The sequence below is a fragment of the Eublepharis macularius genome, chromosome 7, assembly GCF_028583425.1.
Source record: "Eublepharis macularius isolate TG4126 chromosome 7, MPM_Emac_v1.0, whole genome shotgun sequence".
NCBI lineage: Eukaryota > Metazoa > Chordata > Lepidosauria > Squamata > Eublepharidae > Eublepharis > Eublepharis macularius.
Genome location: NC_072796.1, coordinates 44,451,692 through 44,471,502, shown reverse-complemented (window position 1 = coordinate 44,471,502; position 19,811 = coordinate 44,451,692). Strand labels below are relative to the sequence as shown.

Here is a 19,811-nt window from a genome sequence, read left to right as displayed (position 1 = left end):
TCGATCAGATAACAGAAGCAGCGACTACAACCCAAGAAAAATGCTAAAGGAGGTAAAGATCGCTATCTCTCAGTACGGGACAGATTTTAAAAAGAAATAAGAGGCAAAAGCGGATTTAAGAACTGCAACAGACTAGTTATATAAGGGGGAAGATTCCGGCAAGAAAAAATTTGAAAAAGTAAATTTGTAAGGAGAAGCTAGCGCGGAAATTGGATTATTGTTTACATACCTGTGGCTGGGAAGAGATAGTAGACTGTGAGAAAGCTTAAAAATCGCGAGAACTGCTGTGCAACGGAGAGGAACAGGAAGTACGTCAGAACCATAAAGAGACAGAAGAGAAGGGCCCTTTTCTTAAACGCCGGAAGTAGGGCGATGCCATTTTGAAAGAGGGCAACTGGCGACTTCAATGAAAAAGGAAGTAGGCCATCTTTAAAGAAGGTAAGGGCGAGCGCTTCAGTACAAAACCATAGAGAAAAAACGCCCGACATTTTGGACAGTTTAAAACAGCGTTTGAGAAAAATAAACTGCAATCGGACTTTTAAAAATAAAAGAAAGTAAAAAAGTAGCATCATGAATTTAAGGAAAAGGGCAGACTCGTGGGAGCGAAGCAGAGCTAGCCCCACGATGTCGAAGAAAGAGTGGCAAACTACGATGGAAAATTTGGATTAAAAAGTTTCAGAGGGAAATAAAGAGCTTAAATATGATGCTAGAGATGGCGAAAGAATTAAAAGACTTTAAAGAGACGCTTAAATTGGAGATGGCAGAACTGACAAAAGGTATGGATAAAATACAAAATGACCTACAAGCTACACAGCAGAGAGTCAACGCAGTAGAGGAAACGGTGGAAACTTTAACAGACGTGTAAAAGCCTGAAATAAGAGGGATGAGAGACAGAATGGCCGTTGCAGAAAGTAAACAGATGGAAAAACAACTCAGATTTCGCTCGGTCCCAGAAGTAGAGGGAAAATCAGCCCAAGAGCAGATTACAGAAATTTTGGCAGAATACCTGGGGAAAGAAGAGGAAGAAATTGCAGCTTTCTTGGACGTGGTGTATAGAATCAATTCCAGATTTGCAGCTCAGAGGAAGTTACCAAGGGACATGATTGTCCAATTTACGACTAGAAGCACAAGAGAATTAATTGTGAGCAAACAATTTCAAGATCCATTAGAAGTCGATGGAAAAGTGGTGAGAATCATGAAAGAGTTGCCCAGATCGGTGCTGTTCGAGCGGAAGAAGTATAGAGAACTGGTTCAGATGTTAAAGGAGCTGAAAATCAGATATAGATGGGAAATACCAGAAGGACTGACATTTGAGTTTGGTGGAGTTAGAAAGAGCATCAGATCTGGCCATGAGATGGAGACTTTTATTAGGGAAAATGAAAAGGACTTACCAAAAACTATAAGAAAGTCATCATGGAATGTAAAGTTATATCTTGGAATGTTAATGGACTAAATTCACCTTGTAAACACAAAGCTACTTTCCACTGGCTAGCAAAACAAAAATGCAATATAGTTTGTCTGCAAGAGACACATATTAGAAAGCAGGACGAAAAATATTTGAAATTTGTTAAATTGGGAAAAGAATTTGTTGCCGCCTCTAAAAAGAAAAAGAGGGGAGTTGTATTGTACATAAAAGAAGAATTGCAGCCCAGACTAGTTTTAAAAGATGCAGAAGCCAGATATTTAGCAGTGGAAATTATTTGGAATTTTAAGAAAATATTGATCGGGATCTATGCACCTAATGGTGCAAAAGAAATTTTTTTTAAGGACTTAGAGAAACAATTAGATGAATTGACCTATGATCACATAATTTTGGCGGGTGACTTCAATGGAGTTACAAACCTGGATGAGGACAAGCAGTCTAAAGCTGCTCACAAAAAAAGAGGACTATTACCAAAGGCGTTTTTATGCTTAAGGAACAAGAAAGTTTAGAAGATGTGTGGAGGAGACAATACCCTAAGAATAGACAATATACATTTTACTCTGCAAGACATTTCACGTTATCAAGAATAGATATGATCTGGGCCTCTAAAGAACTGATATTATGGACTAGTGAGGTGGAGATAATGCCAAAGGTAGGCTCAGATCATAACCCAATTATGTGGAGATTTGGGAAAAATAATAAAAGAAAAGGATGGAGAATAAATGAGGACTTGTTACAAATAGAAGAAAATATTGTGTTGCTGCGAAGGGAGACCAAATTTTTCATACAATATAACCTGAACAAAGAAGTGCCAACCAATAAAGTATGGGACACATATAAAGCAGTGATAAGAGGCATACTAATAGACCTGAATACAAGAACTAGGAGGAAAAAGGAGGAAAAGAGATCTGAAATTTTGGATAAAATAAAAGCCAAAGAGATACAGCTTAAGAAAAGACCGCGGGGGGGGGGGGGGAGACATATCAGGATATTAAAATTCTGCAGGAACAATTGACAGCAATGGACAATAAAGAATTAGAGTGGAATTTAAAGAGGATGAATCAGAGGTCGTTTGAAGGTGCAGATAAACCTGGGAAATACTTGGCGTGGCAACTAAAAAAAAGGAAGGAGAAGAAAATCATAAGTAAAATTCTAGAAGATGATAAGGTGCTTATGGACCAAGCGGCTATTAGTAGAGCCTTTTTTAAGTTTTGTGCAAAATTGTATCAAAAAAAAGAAGTGAGTAAAGATTCAATAGCGGAATACCTAGAGAAGATAAAAATTCCGACAATTCCTGAAAAATGGAAAGAGAAATTAAATAAGGAAGTGACGGAAGAAGAAATAAAAGAAGCTATACAATCAACGAAGATAGGAAAGGCGCCAGGACCAGATGGACTAACAGCAAAGTTTTATAAAGTGATGGCTAATGAACTGGCGCCATTCCTGAAAGAGGCAATGAATGGAGCGATGCAAGATCAAAGGATTCCTGACTCATGGAACGAAGCCAATATATCGCTGATACCGAAGGAGGGTCAGGACTTGACCAATGTTAAAAATTACAGACCAATTTCGTTGTTGAATAATGACTATAAAATATTTGCAAAGGTGTTGGCAGAGAGGTTGAAAGGATGGATGTCGGAATTCATTGCTGAAGAACAGGTGGGATTTTTACCCAACAGACAAATTAAAGACAATTTGAGGACAGTAATAAACGCTATTGAATACTATGACAAGCACTGTGACAGAGAGGTTGGTTTTTTCTTCATAGACGCGGAAAAAGCATTTGACAATCTGAACTGGGATTTTATGTTTGCTACCATGGAAAAGCTGCAAATGGGAGAAAAGTTCATACAAGCGGTCAAGGAAATTTATAGAGACCAAAGTGCAGCAATCATAGTGAATGAGGATCTGACAAAAAAATTGAAAATCAGCAAAGGAACTAGACAGGGATGCCCGCTGTCTCCATTGTTGTTTATTTTGATTTTGGAAATATTGATGATTCAAATACGTGAAGATGACACAATCCGAGGTATGAAAATAAAAGAGTTTTCTTACAAGGTCAGAGCTTTTGCGGATGACATAACGTTAATAGTAGAGGATCCAATTGAAAATATGCCAAAGGTAATAGAGAAAATAAAAGAGTTTGGAGATTTGGCTGGACTTTACGTGAACAAAAAGAAGTCAAAGATTTTATGTAAGAATATGACTAAACAGAAGCAGCAAGAGCTAACGGAGATAACAGACTGTGAGGTGACTAATAAAGTAAAATATCTTGGCATTGAGCTGACTGTGATAAATACAGATTTGTTCAAAAATAATTATGAGAAACTGTGGATACAAATAGAGAGAGACTTAATAAAATGGAACAAACTGAATTTATCATGGCTGGGAAGAATTGCAGCAGTAAAAATGAATGTCTTACCATATGTGATGTTCTTGTTGCAAACTATACCAATTATCCGAGACTCCAAACAATTTGATAAATGGCAAAGGAAAATCTCAGATTTTGTGTGGGCAGGCAAGAAACCACAAGTGAAAATGAAGGTTTTACAAGATGCGAAGGAAAGAGGTGGCTTGCAACTGCCCAACATAAGACTGTATCATGAGGCAGTATGTCTTGTATGGTTGAAAGACTGGATAATGTTAAAAAACCGTAAGTTGCTGGCCCTGGAGGGACATAAAAAAATATTTGGATGGCATGCATACATGTGGTATGACAAAGTAAAAGCGGACTCTATGTTTTTGCATCATTATATTCGGAGAAGCCTCTTCACGGTCTGGAAGAAATACAAGTTGTATATGGAAGATGGAATTCCTTCATGGGTGGTTCCGTATGAAGTAATAGATCCGAGAACTGTCGATAACGAACAGCAATGTCTAACCTACAAGGAGATTACACAAATACAACATTCAAAGCTGAGAATAAAGACAGAAGAAGAATTGTCTCCTTGTTATGGATGGTTCCAGTACAGACAGATCAGAGACCTTTATAATGCGGACTGCCAGAGAGGAGGAATAAGATTGGAAAATTCGGAGTTAGAGGAAGTGATACTACAAGAAGGTAAGAAAGAAATATCCAAGATTTATAAATTACTTTTAAAATGGTTTACGGTGGACGAAACAGTAAAAGTCCAGATGGTGAAGTGGGCAATAAACTTTCATAAAGAAATAACAATGGAGGCATGGGAGTACCTATGGAAAAATACAGTGAAGATTTCAACTTGTACGAACATTAAAGAGAATGTATACAAAATGATTTACAGATGGTATTTAACACCAAAGAAAATTGCGCTAGGAAATACTAATATGTCAGACAAATGCTGGAAATGTAAAAAGCATGAAGGATCATTTTATCATATGTGGTGGACATGTGAAGTAGCTAAACAGTACTGGGGAGAAATAATTGAAGCAATAAATGAGATTTTACAAATACAAATAAACAAGAACCCAGAATTGTTGCTACTGAACTTGGGAATGGAGGCAGTTCCAACGCAGTATAGAACATTGTTATTTTACATGACTGCAGTGGCAAGACTTTTGTATGCGCAGAAATGGAAGACACAAGAAATACCAACTGTAGAAGACTGGATTTATAAATTGCTGTACATAGCAGAAATGGATAAAATGACAAGGAAACTTAAAGACCTTGACCTAGGACAATATATTGTTGATTGGGGGAAATTGAAACAATTTTTGGAAAAAAAGTGGGATGTAAAAGGAGAACTGTGGCAGTTTGAAAATTTTTTTAAAAAACAATGTTGCAATGAAAAGAGAGAAGGGATCTTACCATTTAGGGGGAATGTAATTATAATCTAAGCTAATATAATATTTAAGGGAATTTTACATTGAATATATGAGATAATGAGAAGGGGTAAATAGATATCTCAATGAGGTATACTATATATGATATATAACATAAAATAACGGGTTAGTGGATCAGACTTTACATTATAACATATTATGTGGTTATGCTATATGGTGTTGTGTGCTGTGCTACATTGGTGGCATAGCATACAATATATATATAATATATTACTATAATATATACTATATTGATAGTGTATTTGATGGAGTATATGCCTAAAAGAAAAGAAATAGAATAAGTTTAAAGTAAGAGATAGTGCGATCCCTGCTATATATTATACTATATTGTTATGTTATATTGATATGAGATATACTATATTGATAGTATGTTTGATAGAGTTTATGTAAAAGAATAAGAATGTGCTTAGATTAAGAGATATTATGATTCAAAGTTGGTAGGAAAATATAAATAAAATAGATTCAAGTAATAAGAAGGGTTAAGGGTTGGAAAGCTGTTGGAAGTCAATAGGGAGGGGGGAGGAAAAGGGTGGGGGACAGAGTAAGGGGAAAAAATGGGATTATATGTGTTAAATTTGGAAAATTTTCTTTTGTTTTTCCACTCACCAATAAAATTTTATTTTAAAAAAAGAAAGAATGTGGTTTATGAAGAGCTTTGGTTATTTGTGAAGTATGAATGCTGGAATGTCGCTTAACTAGCTTTAGTTTTCCTTCCACTGAGAACTTAAACCAGGACTAAACCCTGGTTAGGTGTCTCAGCTTGTATGGATAAAACAAACTGCAGTTATGCCGCGCCCTTGTGTTTGTATGCTACACATAACCAGAATTAGCGTTAAATTTCAAATTCGTTTATTGTGTTCTTGTGTGAGAAAGGAGGAGATGAGGAGGTACTGAGCATATATGTAAGCCTAACAAAAACTAGGTTTGTGCCCATTTTGATTTAATGAGGGTTAAATTGATTCTCACAATACAACCCCTTTCTTCCCAGATCCAACTTGCAGTCCCACAGGAACAATGGAAGAGGCAAGGTCAGATTTCCACCTCCCACTCCATCTCATAGAAATTGTCCGCCTACTAGCCTGAGCTGGGAGAAGGGAGTACAAAGATGGCAATGATGGAAGAGGTTCCAGGTCAGGACAATCTTGGCTACTGACACTTTAATCAGCTCATGGAGGAGGGCAGCAAGTTCTCTTCTGCAGATGGTTACATTTTGTACCAGCAAGCAGGAGAGCTAAGCCCGGAGCACCCATCCCGTTTTCCAAAATGAATTTTACTGTCAGTTTATTACTGTTTAATGCTGGTTGCAGTCTTGAAGTTCCCTCAGGAACAAAAGGCAACCTACATATTAAATAAATTAAACTTACTACATAAAAGGCGAGCTGTATTGGTGACAACTCCCTTTTATCGTGGCACAGGAGCACTCAGGGGCCTGTGGGTGTGCCTGCACCAGGATAAGAGCTGAGTTGTCAGCGCAGCAGGCCTCTGAGGGGCCACAGAGCCGGTGGGGAGGCACAGCACGGCCCCGCAGCCACTGCAGAAGCAGCAGGAAGGCTGCATCCAGGGGAGGGTGGGGCTCCGCAGGGCTGTTGTGGAGCCTTGGGAGGTCCATGCCAGGCTTCTGTGCCACCTCCGGCAGCCCTCTAAGGAGCCGCAGAGCTGACAGGGAGGTGCAGTGTAGGGGAGCCCTTCTGCCCAGCTTTCCCATCACCTCCGTGGTGGCTGCGGGCCCTTGGGGGGGGGTCCATGCTGGGTGTCTGTGCTGCCAGCAGGCCTCTGAGGGGCTGAGGAGGTGACGGGGAGGAGGTGCAGTGTGGCCTCACAGCTGCCGCAGAAGAGTCAGGAAGGCCACGCTGGGGGGCTCCCCATGGCTGCTGTGGGGTCTTGGGAGGTCCATGCTGGGCCTCCATGCTGCCAGCGGCAAGCACAGTGCAAGGCCCCCCCACGCGCAGCCTTCCCGCCACCTTTGCAGCAGCCCAAAGAAATATCGTGAAACCTAACTAACAAAAATGACAATGATATACAAATATATGCCACAATCACTTATAATATATCAAATATAACAACTTAGTAGCCGTTGTCTGCTATATAATAACGGACCACACAGAAACCATTCAGCAGCGTTACAATTTTGCAGTACATTGATTTGTTGGAAGAGGTCACAGTAAAGTGCTATGTGCAATGCCTATAAATACTAATTCCTAAGACCTATACAATAATCCTCTTAAAGTGCAAAGTGCTAAGGCAAAGAATAATTCATTCAAGCACACTGTGCCTCACAAATAATTAGTCCATTAACAGACTGCTAAGGCGCTGCCGAAGACGCTGGAAAGGGAAGGAGTGATCCAACCACGAACAAGCCATCAACGGATGGACCGGTTCCTGAAAAAGCCGTTTCGGATCTTCTTCAAAGATGACTAGATGGTATCACAAAGGGTGCTGGTGTTTTTCTTAATTATTTCTTGATAATATAACAAATCCATATATATATCAGCCCCACTCCTTCACAAGAGTCAAATACATGAAGTGCGTTCAGCAGCATTGTGACGCTGCTGAATGGTTTCTGTGCGGTCCGTTATTATATAGCAGACAATGGCTACTAAGTTGTTATATCTGATACATTATAAGTGATTGTGGCATATATTTGTATATCATTGTCATTTTTGTTAGTTAGGTTTCACGATATTTCTTTGGGCTTATATCTGCTTGTGATACTCTTTTACGCTGGTACCTTTGCAGCAGCTGCAGGACCTTGGGAGAGCTGTGCTGGCACAGTTCTCCCAAGGCTCCGCTGCTAAAACCGGTTATATTTATTTTCACAACGGGCTCTGTTGTTAGTGTAGTCTTTCTATGGAGGCTTCAGCTTGGCGATTTGAGGCAATAGTGCAGAAGACTTACCCTGTCAGTAGAATATACCACATCAAAAAGTCCAAGGATAGTTACAGATATCCCAACAGCTGGCCCATTCACCACAGCAATTAATGGCTTAGGAAAATCAATAAAATGGTTGACAAAATTTCTGGAAAGAGAAAGGAACAGAATTTGATTGTATGGAATTGACGCAGTCTTCTTCATTGCCAGAAGGTTATTCTGTATCACAACCTAACTGGAACAATGGCATGCAATGTAATAATGCTGGACTTTCCATCCTCCCTGAACAGTGCCAAATAGTACCAGCATCTATCTGCTGGCGTAGCAGAGTGGGACTTTCCCACTTCCCTTTCCCTCTGTCATGGATATAAGCAGAAATACAGGGGAACTGTTGCTGAATTTGATCATGAAGATAATGGAAAATGTCTCTGCTCACAGCAATAGGGCTAATCTGGCCCCACAGTCCGACATGCCACAAAGAGAGCCTGGAGGTCCAGAACTGAACAGCCTTGGAGAGGAGCATGAAACAAAGGAGTAACACAATTGTGTGGCTTTTTGTAAATAGAAGAGCCATCTAACACATATCAATAGGATACTGTGTGTTGAGGCCAAGGTGTAGAGTGCAACTGAGAATATCAGGAATGTCCAACTTCACAGAAGTGAAGGTATGATTCAATAATAATAATAATATTTGATTTATATATCACCCTTTGGGACAACTTAATGCCACACAGAGTGGCTTACAAAGTGTGTTATTATCCCTACAAAAATCACCCTGAGAAGTAAGGGGGGGGTGAGAGAGCTCTGAGAGACCTGTGACTGACTCAAGGTCACTCAGCTCGCTTCAAGTGGAGGAGTGAAGAATCAAACCCAGTTCTCCACATCAGAGTCCTGCTACTCTTAACCAGGGCTTTTTTTCTGGGAAAAGAGGTGGTAGAACTCTATTACCACATGTGTACGTGTGAATTGTGTGCACACTCCTGGAAATGTGTGATGACATCACTTCTGGAAGTGATGCTGCTTCCCAGAACGATGCATTATAACAAGATAAATGTTAGTTAGCTTGGAAAATTACACTATTATGAGAAAGGTTTTTTTTTCCTTTCTGTATCCTCTATAAAAAATGAAATCTTCCATTCCCTTTCCCAAACATTTCATTTCTTTGGAATCATATTTTAAAATATGCAAGAAGGAGGGAGCCTCTAAAAATCCAAAACCCATCTCACAAATATAAATTCTAACAGTTTCCCTCTGCCAGTGTAGAAAAAAAAATCCAAAATTCTTTCTCAAAATTCCAGAGTCTGAAATTCCTACTCTAATGAATATTGAATTTTCAAATTTTCAGGGAGGGTTTTGCTTTACTGGAGCAATTCAAAAGAAGATACTCAACTTTAGCTGCATTAGATTTATACTTAGTTTAAAATGGCTTTTTTTTGTTGCCTACCAACTCTACCTTACCAATGGCTAACCTGTTGTGACATTGTGAAATGCTCATAAACATTCCAATGTCCCAGACAAACAATATTCATGAAAACTTCCTTAACACCCATATGTCCACTGCAATTTCAGTGATGTTAATCAGCTGAGGGTAGGAAGACCTATTATTAAGACAAAAGAACACTTATATGCTGATGAATATATTGATGAAAGCCTTCTGTGACTTGGACATAGCTATCCATTCCTAGCATAAAACTGGAATAACTATAACTGATATTTTAACTAATACAAATAACCATATCAGATATATTTAGCTAACACAGAACCGATCTGCATTCAAAAGCTGTGGGAACCATAACAATGTCAACTTCAGTCAACAAAAGAATGAAAGCAACACACACAGAGACATACATGCACAGCCTCACCCACCCTCATGAAAAGAAAGCAGAATGAACTCAAAGCAGCACACATACACACACAGCTCCACCCACCCCAAATGAAAATAAAACAGAATGAACTCAAAGCAGCACACATACATACACAGCCTCACCTACCCACCCACCTCGAATGAAAATAAAATAGAATAAACTCAAAGTAGCACACACCCACAGCCCCACCCCCTGAAAAGAAAGCAGAATAAACTCAAAGCAGCACACATACACCCACAGCCCCACCCACCCACACCCCCAATTAAAGTAAAACAGAATGAACTCAAAGCAGCACACACTTACACAGAAAACCCTGAATGAAATGAAAGCAGAATGAACTCAAAGCAGTTTAACCTCCTCTGCAGAGCTCATGCCAGGCCCCAGTTCTCTCTCTCTCTCATTCACTCACTCACACACACACAGAGGAATGAAAAGAAAGCAGAATGAACTCAAAGCAGCTTAACCTCCTCTGCAGAGCCTGCGGGGCCAAAGGAGGAAGGAATCACGTGGGCAGATTCCAGAGCTGCCGGAACACTGTTCCAGGGTGTTCTCCCTCAAAAAAAGCCCTGCTTTTAACTACTACACCAAACTGGTGTATTGGTTGAGAGCCAAAAAATATTCATGTATATGAGAAACCTGTAATCACTGATTTTACATAGAGATTTTAAGATAAAAAATAGCAAGAATTCATTCACAATTTTCATCTACTTTTAGAGGATATTTAAAATATGAATAACCTTATATGATATTTGAAGTTGCAAGATAATTAGTTAGCCAAGAATGTGAGCCCTTATTAAGTGGGACAGTTAGTTATTGTTAAGAGAGGATTCTGAAACCCTATAAATATGAGAACTTGAACTGATTGGAAGCTGCTTCTTAGAAAGGGCTCCTTGCCTATGACCTGTGGTATTTTCTTGGGCTCGTGTATTTGCTCTCCTTAATGATTTATGTAGTTATATAATGTTTTAATAAAGGCTTAGAATGGAAGCAGAGATTCTGTAATTGTATTTACCTGTGTACACAACCTGATAATGAACCTAGAATGTTACTGAAGAATATCTCTTGCCAGGAGTTAAATGATTTGATATAGGAAAGGTAATTAGACAATTAGGGCTTCTTAAGTGCATGCCTATATCTGAATCAGGCCTGTCCAGAGTCATCCAGAACACTGTTGCAGCCCACTAAGGGCCAACTTACATGTTTGGGATTTTAACAAGCTGGGTCTGGGTTTCCCATACCCATCTCAGATTCCTGCAGCCATATAGCAGCTGTGGGAAATGGCTTTTATAAAATAAAAGGAAAGCACAAATGAGCTTGGGATGTCTCACAGGGGGACAAAAGATTCCTGCCTTCTCCCACCCCTGTAAGCTGTTTTCCTGCACCAAGACAGTACTGGTCGGGGAGGGGGGAGGAATTATTTCCTTGGTTTTGCTGCTAATAACTCCCCCAAGAGTTTTTTGCATGGGAAAGGAGCTTGGGGGAAGGTAGAAGCCCGGAGTAGTGAGCCTGTTTGGTATCTCCTTAATTGTTTAAAAGAGATTTCCCACCCCTGCTATGTGGCTGCAATTAATCTGAGTTGGGTCCAGGAAATCTAGACTCAACTCATTAAAAACCCAAATGTGTAGTTTGGCCCATAGACCCCTCCATTTGTTGGTGGGGGGCGGGGGGAGGTCAGAGAACCCTCCAAAACAGCACAGGGTGCAAAGTGCAGATTACTGTGGGGTGGTAAAAGTGACAGAATGACAAACATAACCTTCCATCATCTGAAACCTGTGGAAGGATGCAAGCCATTTTTCAAGGTACTGAGTGTTTCCCATACCACTTTTCAGTAATACATTTCTCTCATCCTCAATCATTTTATGTTTCATTTGCGGCCTGAAGGCACAGCTCCTTCTTTCCCATTGATTCTCTCATGCTGTGATGCCTCAGAGTGAATCATACTAATGATGCTCCTGCTTCTCTGGGCTTGCTCTAAAGAGCCTTGTAAAGAGGGTTTAATTTCTACAGAGATTTTTTTACATTCAACATTATTATTTCATAACATATGGATACCTTGCCTTGTAAAACTAATTACAGAAAGGCAGTCTGTAAGAGTAAATAAATTAAATACATAATACTATCCACTTTGGACAGGATTGCACAGATTATAAGACTCTTAAAATGCAGGGGGCTGCAAATTCTTGTCCCTCGCAGTCAGTGGAATGTATGAATCTGTATGCCCAAATCAAGTGAATGTGCAGGAGCCAATGGTTTCAGGGACCGTTGGTTACTCTAGGCTGCTGGTTTCCACAAGTGCTGTGGATTCACGCAGTCTTTGTTTCTCCCTTCCCTTTTAGGGTGGTTTCAGTCAATGACGGCAGTACAAACAGGAAGAACCTCTTAAAATAGGTACTTCCTGATGTAGTTTACAGTTAACATTTCTGCTCTAGGGAGATCAACGCTCAGCTGCCTGGATTAGCAGAGATCATAAAGGAGATCCCCCTCCTTGCATGGATTGAGAGTGATCAGCACAATGATTTGGAGCACTGGTCATAGGGAAGTTTCCTTCATCCCACAGTTCCCAGCTCCTGAATAAGAACTTGATATCTAATGAAATGTTAGATGCTGTCTACACAACAGCTTTACATGCTAGTATTTTTGTACCAGATGCAGTCAGAGACGTAAAATTTGTGGAAATTTTGAAGTCATGGGGGAGGTGGAAAAAACAATTTTGGAAACAATTGAAATAGATGCAATACTTACTTTCCTATTGAACAGAAATATTTTTACTGATTTAACTTAGTGAAATGCATTAGCATGTGAAATTGTACTAGTATTTGACATATTCATGGAATTTAGAAGTATAAATATCGTAATTTTTTACAACCAATACTTGAGCAAGAGCTGCAAACTGCTGCTATGTTTGGTAGCAAACATGCTACCATAGCACATGTATCTTTAATTTTTGACATCTGAGAGGTAGAAAAAAGAAAATTTAAACGTATAAAATAAATTCTGTAGTAAACAAAAGAAAATGTATCATTTGAACAGAAACTGTCTCCTAGAGTCACAAAAGATAGCACTGGCAGTATTGGACATTATACTAAACTTTATAACACTGAAAATACTAAATGTGGTGGTAGAAAGTGCTGTCAAGTCAAAGCTGAATTATGGCGACCCCAGCTGGGGTTTTCAAGGCAAGAAACTAACAGAAGTGGTTTGCCATTGCTTGCCTCTGCAATTCTCATATTCTTTGGAGGTCTCTCATGAAATTACTAACCAAGGCTGGCCCTGCTTAACTTTTGAGATCTGATGAGATCAGGCTTGCCCAGGCTATCCAGGTCAGGGCAAATGTGTTAATATGTCAATACCCCAAATTGTCCATTTTTTTCCACTGGAAAAAAGTGGAGGGGACTTGTTTTTTTCCTGAATAATTCCATTTGTTTTCCAGGCACTCACACCTCTATATACTGTACTCCCATTTTAAAAACATGTACCTTGTCTGTGAAACTTTTCTTATAAAGCCTTTTTATTAGTAATGATTAATGTAATGAACAGTCCTCAAAACATAAACGCTAGTTAAGCAAATAGTACTAGTAGCAAAAGGTACTAAGTGCGTATTTTCATAATTCTCTATCATGAACTGTGCCATGTTGAACTGATCTTGCAGTGCCCTTACCTATTCATATGGACTAACAGGAATAATTGCAGTGTGAGCACAGGGACTGCTTATCTTCTGAGAAAAAGGTACACAGAGCTTCTAACCAGATGGTATGCTAGAAGTTCCATGTAATGGACCCCCAGCATTTTAAAAAAGTCATTTTTCAGATGTGTGTGTGTGTGTGTGTGTGTGACTGATTTGCATTGAGTCTGTGGTGCAAAAGGAAGAGAGTTTTAAGACTTCTCTGCCCTGTTTTACCAATCAAAAATGACCACTGGAGCCACTATTTGCTCTTCTGGGAAATCTTTCTGTTTTTAACAGCTCATAAACAAGGGATGATAAAAAAAATCAGAGCAGGAATTTGCACAAATGAAAGGATTTACATTTGTTATGAAGTTTGTCTTTACAGTTTGAGATGGACTTAAGATTGTCATGGTGGTTAAGATAGAGATCATAGGTCTCACCTTGTCACATAGATGTATAAAGTCCTTCTTAACTGACTTTTTATTAGCAATGATTAATGTGATCCTCCCATTCTTTGCCTTTGGGCATGGAAAAGAAGCAAAGTCTTATTTCCAGGAACCAAGTGTATAATATAAATTGTACTATTCAGGGACCATGTGTCAATTTTGTTCCTATGATTTGGCACTGCATTCTGATACTGAAAAGTCATTTTAGCTGCAATCATATGCCTGCTTTTTTGGAAGCTGACTCACTGAACTCAGTGAGACTTAATTCAGAGAAAAAATTATGCTACATTTCACTTCTCATTTCTTAAAACGTTGGTACTGCTTTCTTTCTCTCCTGCCATACACTTTGTTACGTCGACTGTGCATGTCAACATAATTTTAAAAAAGACTTACTTGAGCAGCACTGCACCATTATCTGCCATCTCCTTTATTCCACCCGCTGAGACATTGGCAAAGTTGTTCAGGTCATTTCCACTACAGTAGTAATCTCCACTTCCTGCAGACAAACACACATCAAGACTTCTGATCATGTGAAACAGTCAAATTGAAAATAACCAAATTATATTTGAAAAGATCTTATTTTGTAAACGGAAACATTCAGTTTATTGCAAATATGATACAGCAAAAATTATGCGCTTTTGATTTCAGAAGAGAGATATCTATGTGCATGTTTCTTTTCCTCATCACAGTCAGTGGGACTTAAGATCCATTTTGACTTTAAAAAAAATTAAATCCATTTTTGATGCTATGGCTTACTATTTCAGCTTGTATTCTGCTTGAAGTTACACAAACAGCACTATACACCTAGTACGAACACCACTATATTGGCTGATAACCTGTTGTGCAGTTCACCATATAAATAACACCTGCTTAACCAGTCTTGTTTTTGATAAGAAATGAGGTATGCATGGGTTGAAAATTCACACACACAAAAAATAAACTTAACAGACAATGAAAGCACCTGTCACGACGGTTATAACAGAGTCATCCTTTGCTGCTTCCTCAAGTGCTTCCATTATTTCTTCATACATCTGTACAGAAAGATAAAAAAGTAAAAACAAGAAATATTATGATGCTGTAGGAAGAATATTTGTTACTAGCGAGCCACAAAAGTTCAAGTGTTGCATCACAAACTTGAGGTATGATCCAGAGGGCAGGAGCTTTCTTATCTTATATACAGGAAGGATGTGAGGCTGTACATAGGTTTAACAGCAAGCCACTATAGAAGCACCCTGACCACACTTTGGACACACAAACCCTATTCTTCACTGGACTGAATTCAACTGAAACTTCTAGCAGAAGCCAGATTTTCATAAACCAGTGCTGATAGGATGGATCTTGTGCCAGTAATGAACCTACTGGTGGTAGAGAGTGCCATCAAGTCATAGCTGACTTATGGCGACTCCTGGTAGTATTTTCATGGGAAGAGACTAACAGAGGTGGTTTGCTATTGTTTGCCTCTGCAACCCTGGTCTTCATTGGAGGCCTTCCATCCAATTACTAACCAAGGCTGACCCTGCCTAGTTTCCAAAACCTGACGAGAGGAGGCTTGCCTGGGCTATGCAGGTCAGGGCAATGAGGCTACTAGGGGTGTGTGATTTTGTACGTGGTAGTGGAAAGTGTCATCAAGTCATAGCTGACTTATATCTGGTCCAAAAATATAAACGAAAAAGACCTTATTGGTATTCTCAAATAGTCCAAAATTCTAGGATAGACCAATAATGACATTTCCATTGATTTGGAAAATATTCAGAATAACCAGGGCAGCCATTTTAAAGGTCACAGCAACCCCCTCCCCTTGCTTTTTTTGGACAAAAGAAAGGAAGGGACTCTTACAGGTGAATAGCATCACATGTTAGGGGGATGCTTAAACAGTCTGTACAACCATGATGATTCTCTCATGAGAATATGTAGAACTGGACCCCTTGACTTGATCTACTTGAATCATTGAGGGGACAAACAGCCCTCACTCAGCTGAAATCTGCGTGATATTTGCTCTAAAAACAGCTCCTCCTGCCTCCACAGGGAATAATGAACCCAGTTAACTTCAGAATTCCCCCCGAAACCCAGATCTAAATACCAAACTGGAATTTAGGGACCCAGGTACAGGGAATACCAATATTTATGTCCTTTCCAATACCCAATATGAAAACAAAACCAAAACGTAACAAACAGCTTGGCTGAAGCATGGAAAGAAGGTCAAAGAAGTTAGCATTCACGTATCACTACAGCAATCAGAGGAAACCCCATAGCAGAAACACCTGCAACTTACTCCTTTTTGTAAATACATCTATATGCAGCCAAAGAATCAATCCAGGCATGCAGAGACATTTCTGACTGACGCAAAACAAGGTTGCACCTACCTGTAACTGTTGTTCATCGACTGTTCTTCTGTGCAGGCACACATGGGAGCTGTGCATGTGCAGGCCAGCCGCGGACATATCAAAGCTCCAAAAGGTGTGAGACGCTCACCCGGCTTTTTTGAGTGCTTTTTGTCAGCGGGTGCGGCTATAAATGGCAGAGCAAGCAGATTCCTCCCTCAGTTCACTAAGCCGCAGGTGAAGAAGGTCAAATTAGCATATTAAAGAGCACATGGGGGGGGGAGCGAGGGATGTGTGCCTGCACAGAAGAAAACTTGATGAACAACAGTTACAGGTAGGTGCAACCCTGCTTTCATCATCATGTCTTCTGAACAGTCCCACATGGGAGAGTAGCGAGCTAACTTACCCAGGAGGTGGGCGTATTGCTCTTTATCAAAAAAGTCTCTTCAGGACTGCTTTGCTGACTGCAGCATCCCTTCTAGAGTCTACATCAATGGCATAATGCTGAATAAAGGTGAATGGCGTCAACCAGGTGGCTGCTTTGCATAAGTCCACTAGAGGAATGCCCAAATTAAATGCTGACGAGGTCAATTGGGCTCTTGTAGAATGTGCCCTGATGTCCAGAGGGCAAGGTTGTTTGGAATGTTTATAACACTCCTTGATGAGCCATACCAACCAGTTGGAGATGGTCTAAGTAGTGACCTTCTGTCCCTTCTTAAGCCCTCTGAAGGAGATAAAGAGGTTAGCGTTCTTTCTAAAGGCAATAGCCCTATTCAGGTAAAAACACAGTGCATGTTTGACATCCAGTGTGTGCGCGGTGTTTTGCATTGTTTGTGGAAAGCCAGGAGACTGGGGGCTCTCCTGACCTCCTCGGGCAGGCTGTTCCACAGGGTAGGGGCCACCACAGAGAAAGCGTGTGTACGGGCTGCTGTTGATTTCACCCATGAGCAGCATGACACATGCAGGAGATCCTGCGCAGATGAGCAAAGCTGTCATGGAGGAACATAGGGAGGGAGGCTGTCCCGTAGGTATGCTGAGCCAAGGCCATGAAGAGCTTTGTATGTGATAACCAATACCTTGAACTGAGCATGGTAGCTGATAGGTAGCCAATGGAGTGACAGCAGAATGGGGGTGATGTTCATGCTCCTGCTTGCTCCTGATAGTAAACAAACAGAGACAAAGCCGGGAATATAACAATATGTATCTCTATTCTATTAAAGTGCATTTAAGTGCAAGTAGCAAAAGTCTTGTAAACAGTGTACAAAAAGCAATAAATATATCAATCACAATCCGTCAATGTCCATATATATATTCCACAATGGGAGATCCCAGGAAGGGGAGGTAGTTGGAAACAAATTTCCAGGAAAGTTCATAAATAATTTAAAAGTCATAATCCATGCACGATGAAACCATTATTGCCGACGGTCCGATGTGTGCACTGAGGTTTCAAATCCCGTTTCGTGGCAAAAAGGCACTTCTTCATGGGCATATATCTTCTGGAAAGTAATAACTCCCGGTCCAACACACTCCCGGATCCAATACACAATCAAAAATTACGACGGATGTCCATCGTAATTTTTGATTTTTGATTGTGTATTGGATCCGGGAGTGTGTTGGACCGGGAGTTATTACTTTCCAGAAGATATATGCCCATGAAGAAGTGCCTTTTTGCCACGAAACGGGATTTGAAACCTCAGTGCACACATCGGACCGTCGGCAATAATGGTTTCATCGTGCATGGATTATGACTTTTAAATTATTTATGAACTTTCCTGGAAATTTGTTTCCAACTGGAACTCCACCTCCCCTTCCTGGGATCTCCCATTGTGGAATATATATATGGACATTGATGGATTGTGATTGATATATTTATTGCTTTTTGTACACTGTTTACAACACTTTTGCTATTTGCACTTAAATGCACTTTAATAGAATAGAGATACATATTGTTATATTCCCGGCTTTGTCTCTGTTTGTTCCTACTAACCAGGTTGTCTCCCTGAGTTTTGCCCTGCTCCTGATAGTAGTCATGCTGCAGCGTTTTGCACCAATTGGAGTCTCCTAATTAATTTGGATGGGAGACCTATGTATAGTGCATTACAATAGTCAAGTCTTAATGTTACCATACCCTGACAAACCAATTTTGTAACAGCTATAGCTGTAGCCTGGCAAATGGTACTATCAGTGTCAGAGAGGCCATGAAACCTAACAGTTTTTGGATTTGCCTTGCGCTTTGGTGCCTGCAAGATCACACTTTGTTTAGAATGGCTAGGAACTGGGTTATTCATTCTCCGGTGGGAAAAAAACGAGCTAGTGTGGAGTCCAACACTGCTCCCATAAATGTTACCCGTTGTTGTGGAACCATGGAAGACTTCTCCAAGTCGACCCGTAGCCCCAATTGGTAGAAGGTTGACAGGACTAAGAAAGTGTGATAGGAAATGGACTCCCTGGACTGGCCTATGATAAGCCAGTTGTCCAGATGCTGCTGCTGCTGCTGCTAATAACTGTACTCATATACCACTCTTCTAGACAGATTAGTGCCTCACCCAGGGTGGTGAACAAGTTAGTGTTATTATTATCCCCACAATACAGCTGGGGAGCTGGGGCTGAGAGAAGTAGCTTACCCAAGGCCACTTACTCAGCTCATGGCAGTAGTGGGATTCAAATCAGTAGAGTGCTGATTCACAGCCAAACCACTTAACCACTGTGCTACAGTGATTAGGAAATGCAGACAGGGAAATACGGTACAACCTTTTTCCTTGACGTGACCAACCACTACTGCCATCACCTTGGTGAACACCCGAGGGGCAGAAGAAAGGCCAAAAGGAAGGATCTTGTACTGGAATCTTTCAGAACCACACTGAAAACAGAGATATTTTCTGTAATGATAATTTATTGGCAAATGAAAGTAAGCTTTCTTCAATTCAACAGTAACAAACCAACAGTGGTTCTCTAGGAGGGGTAAAACATCTTTTAACGACAATATTCTGAACTTTTTTGGAACAACAAACTTGTTCAAAAAACGGAGATCTAAAATGGGGCAAGAGCCCCTTGACTTTTTGTCCACCATAAAGTAGTGGGAATAAACCTCTTCGGAACCATGGTTCGGAACTGGTTCCGTTCCTTGTTTCAGCAACAAGCTTTGTACTTCCTTTACCAACAGCGTTTGAAGCAGGATAGGGTTCAACTAGGGAGGAATGTCTGGAGTCCTGAATTCTAGGGAGTAACCTTCCTGAACTATTGACAGTACCCAGAGCTCCTGGGTGATATTTTCCCATGCAGATAGGAGCAGAGATTGACTGACAGGGAGAGGGGAAGACATTCTGGCATGAAAAACTTTGCTTGGTGAAGCCTGACTGTTCTCTAAGGGAATTGGAACCATCCTTCAACTTATGGCAGAAG

General features: G+C 40.2%; 1 protein-coding gene across 3 annotated transcripts in view; it reads right to left on the bottom strand.

The window, feature by feature from the left end:
- LOC129333723 (enoyl-CoA delta isomerase 2-like) overlaps positions 1 to 19,811 on the bottom strand; it is an 89,449-nt gene that overhangs the window by 11,945 nt on the left and 57,693 nt on the right. For all 3 annotated transcript variants that reach the window (XM_054985573.1, XM_054985575.1, XM_054985574.1), the window contains 3 exons: positions 15,050 to 15,119; positions 14,482 to 14,584; positions 8,141 to 8,261 (listed from right to left, as the gene is read on the bottom strand). In XM_054985573.1, coding sequence (XP_054841548.1) covers positions 8,141 to 8,261; positions 14,482 to 14,584; positions 15,050 to 15,119 — 294 coding nt within the window. The remainder of the gene's footprint in view (positions 1 to 8,140; positions 8,262 to 14,481; positions 14,585 to 15,049; positions 15,120 to 19,811) is intronic.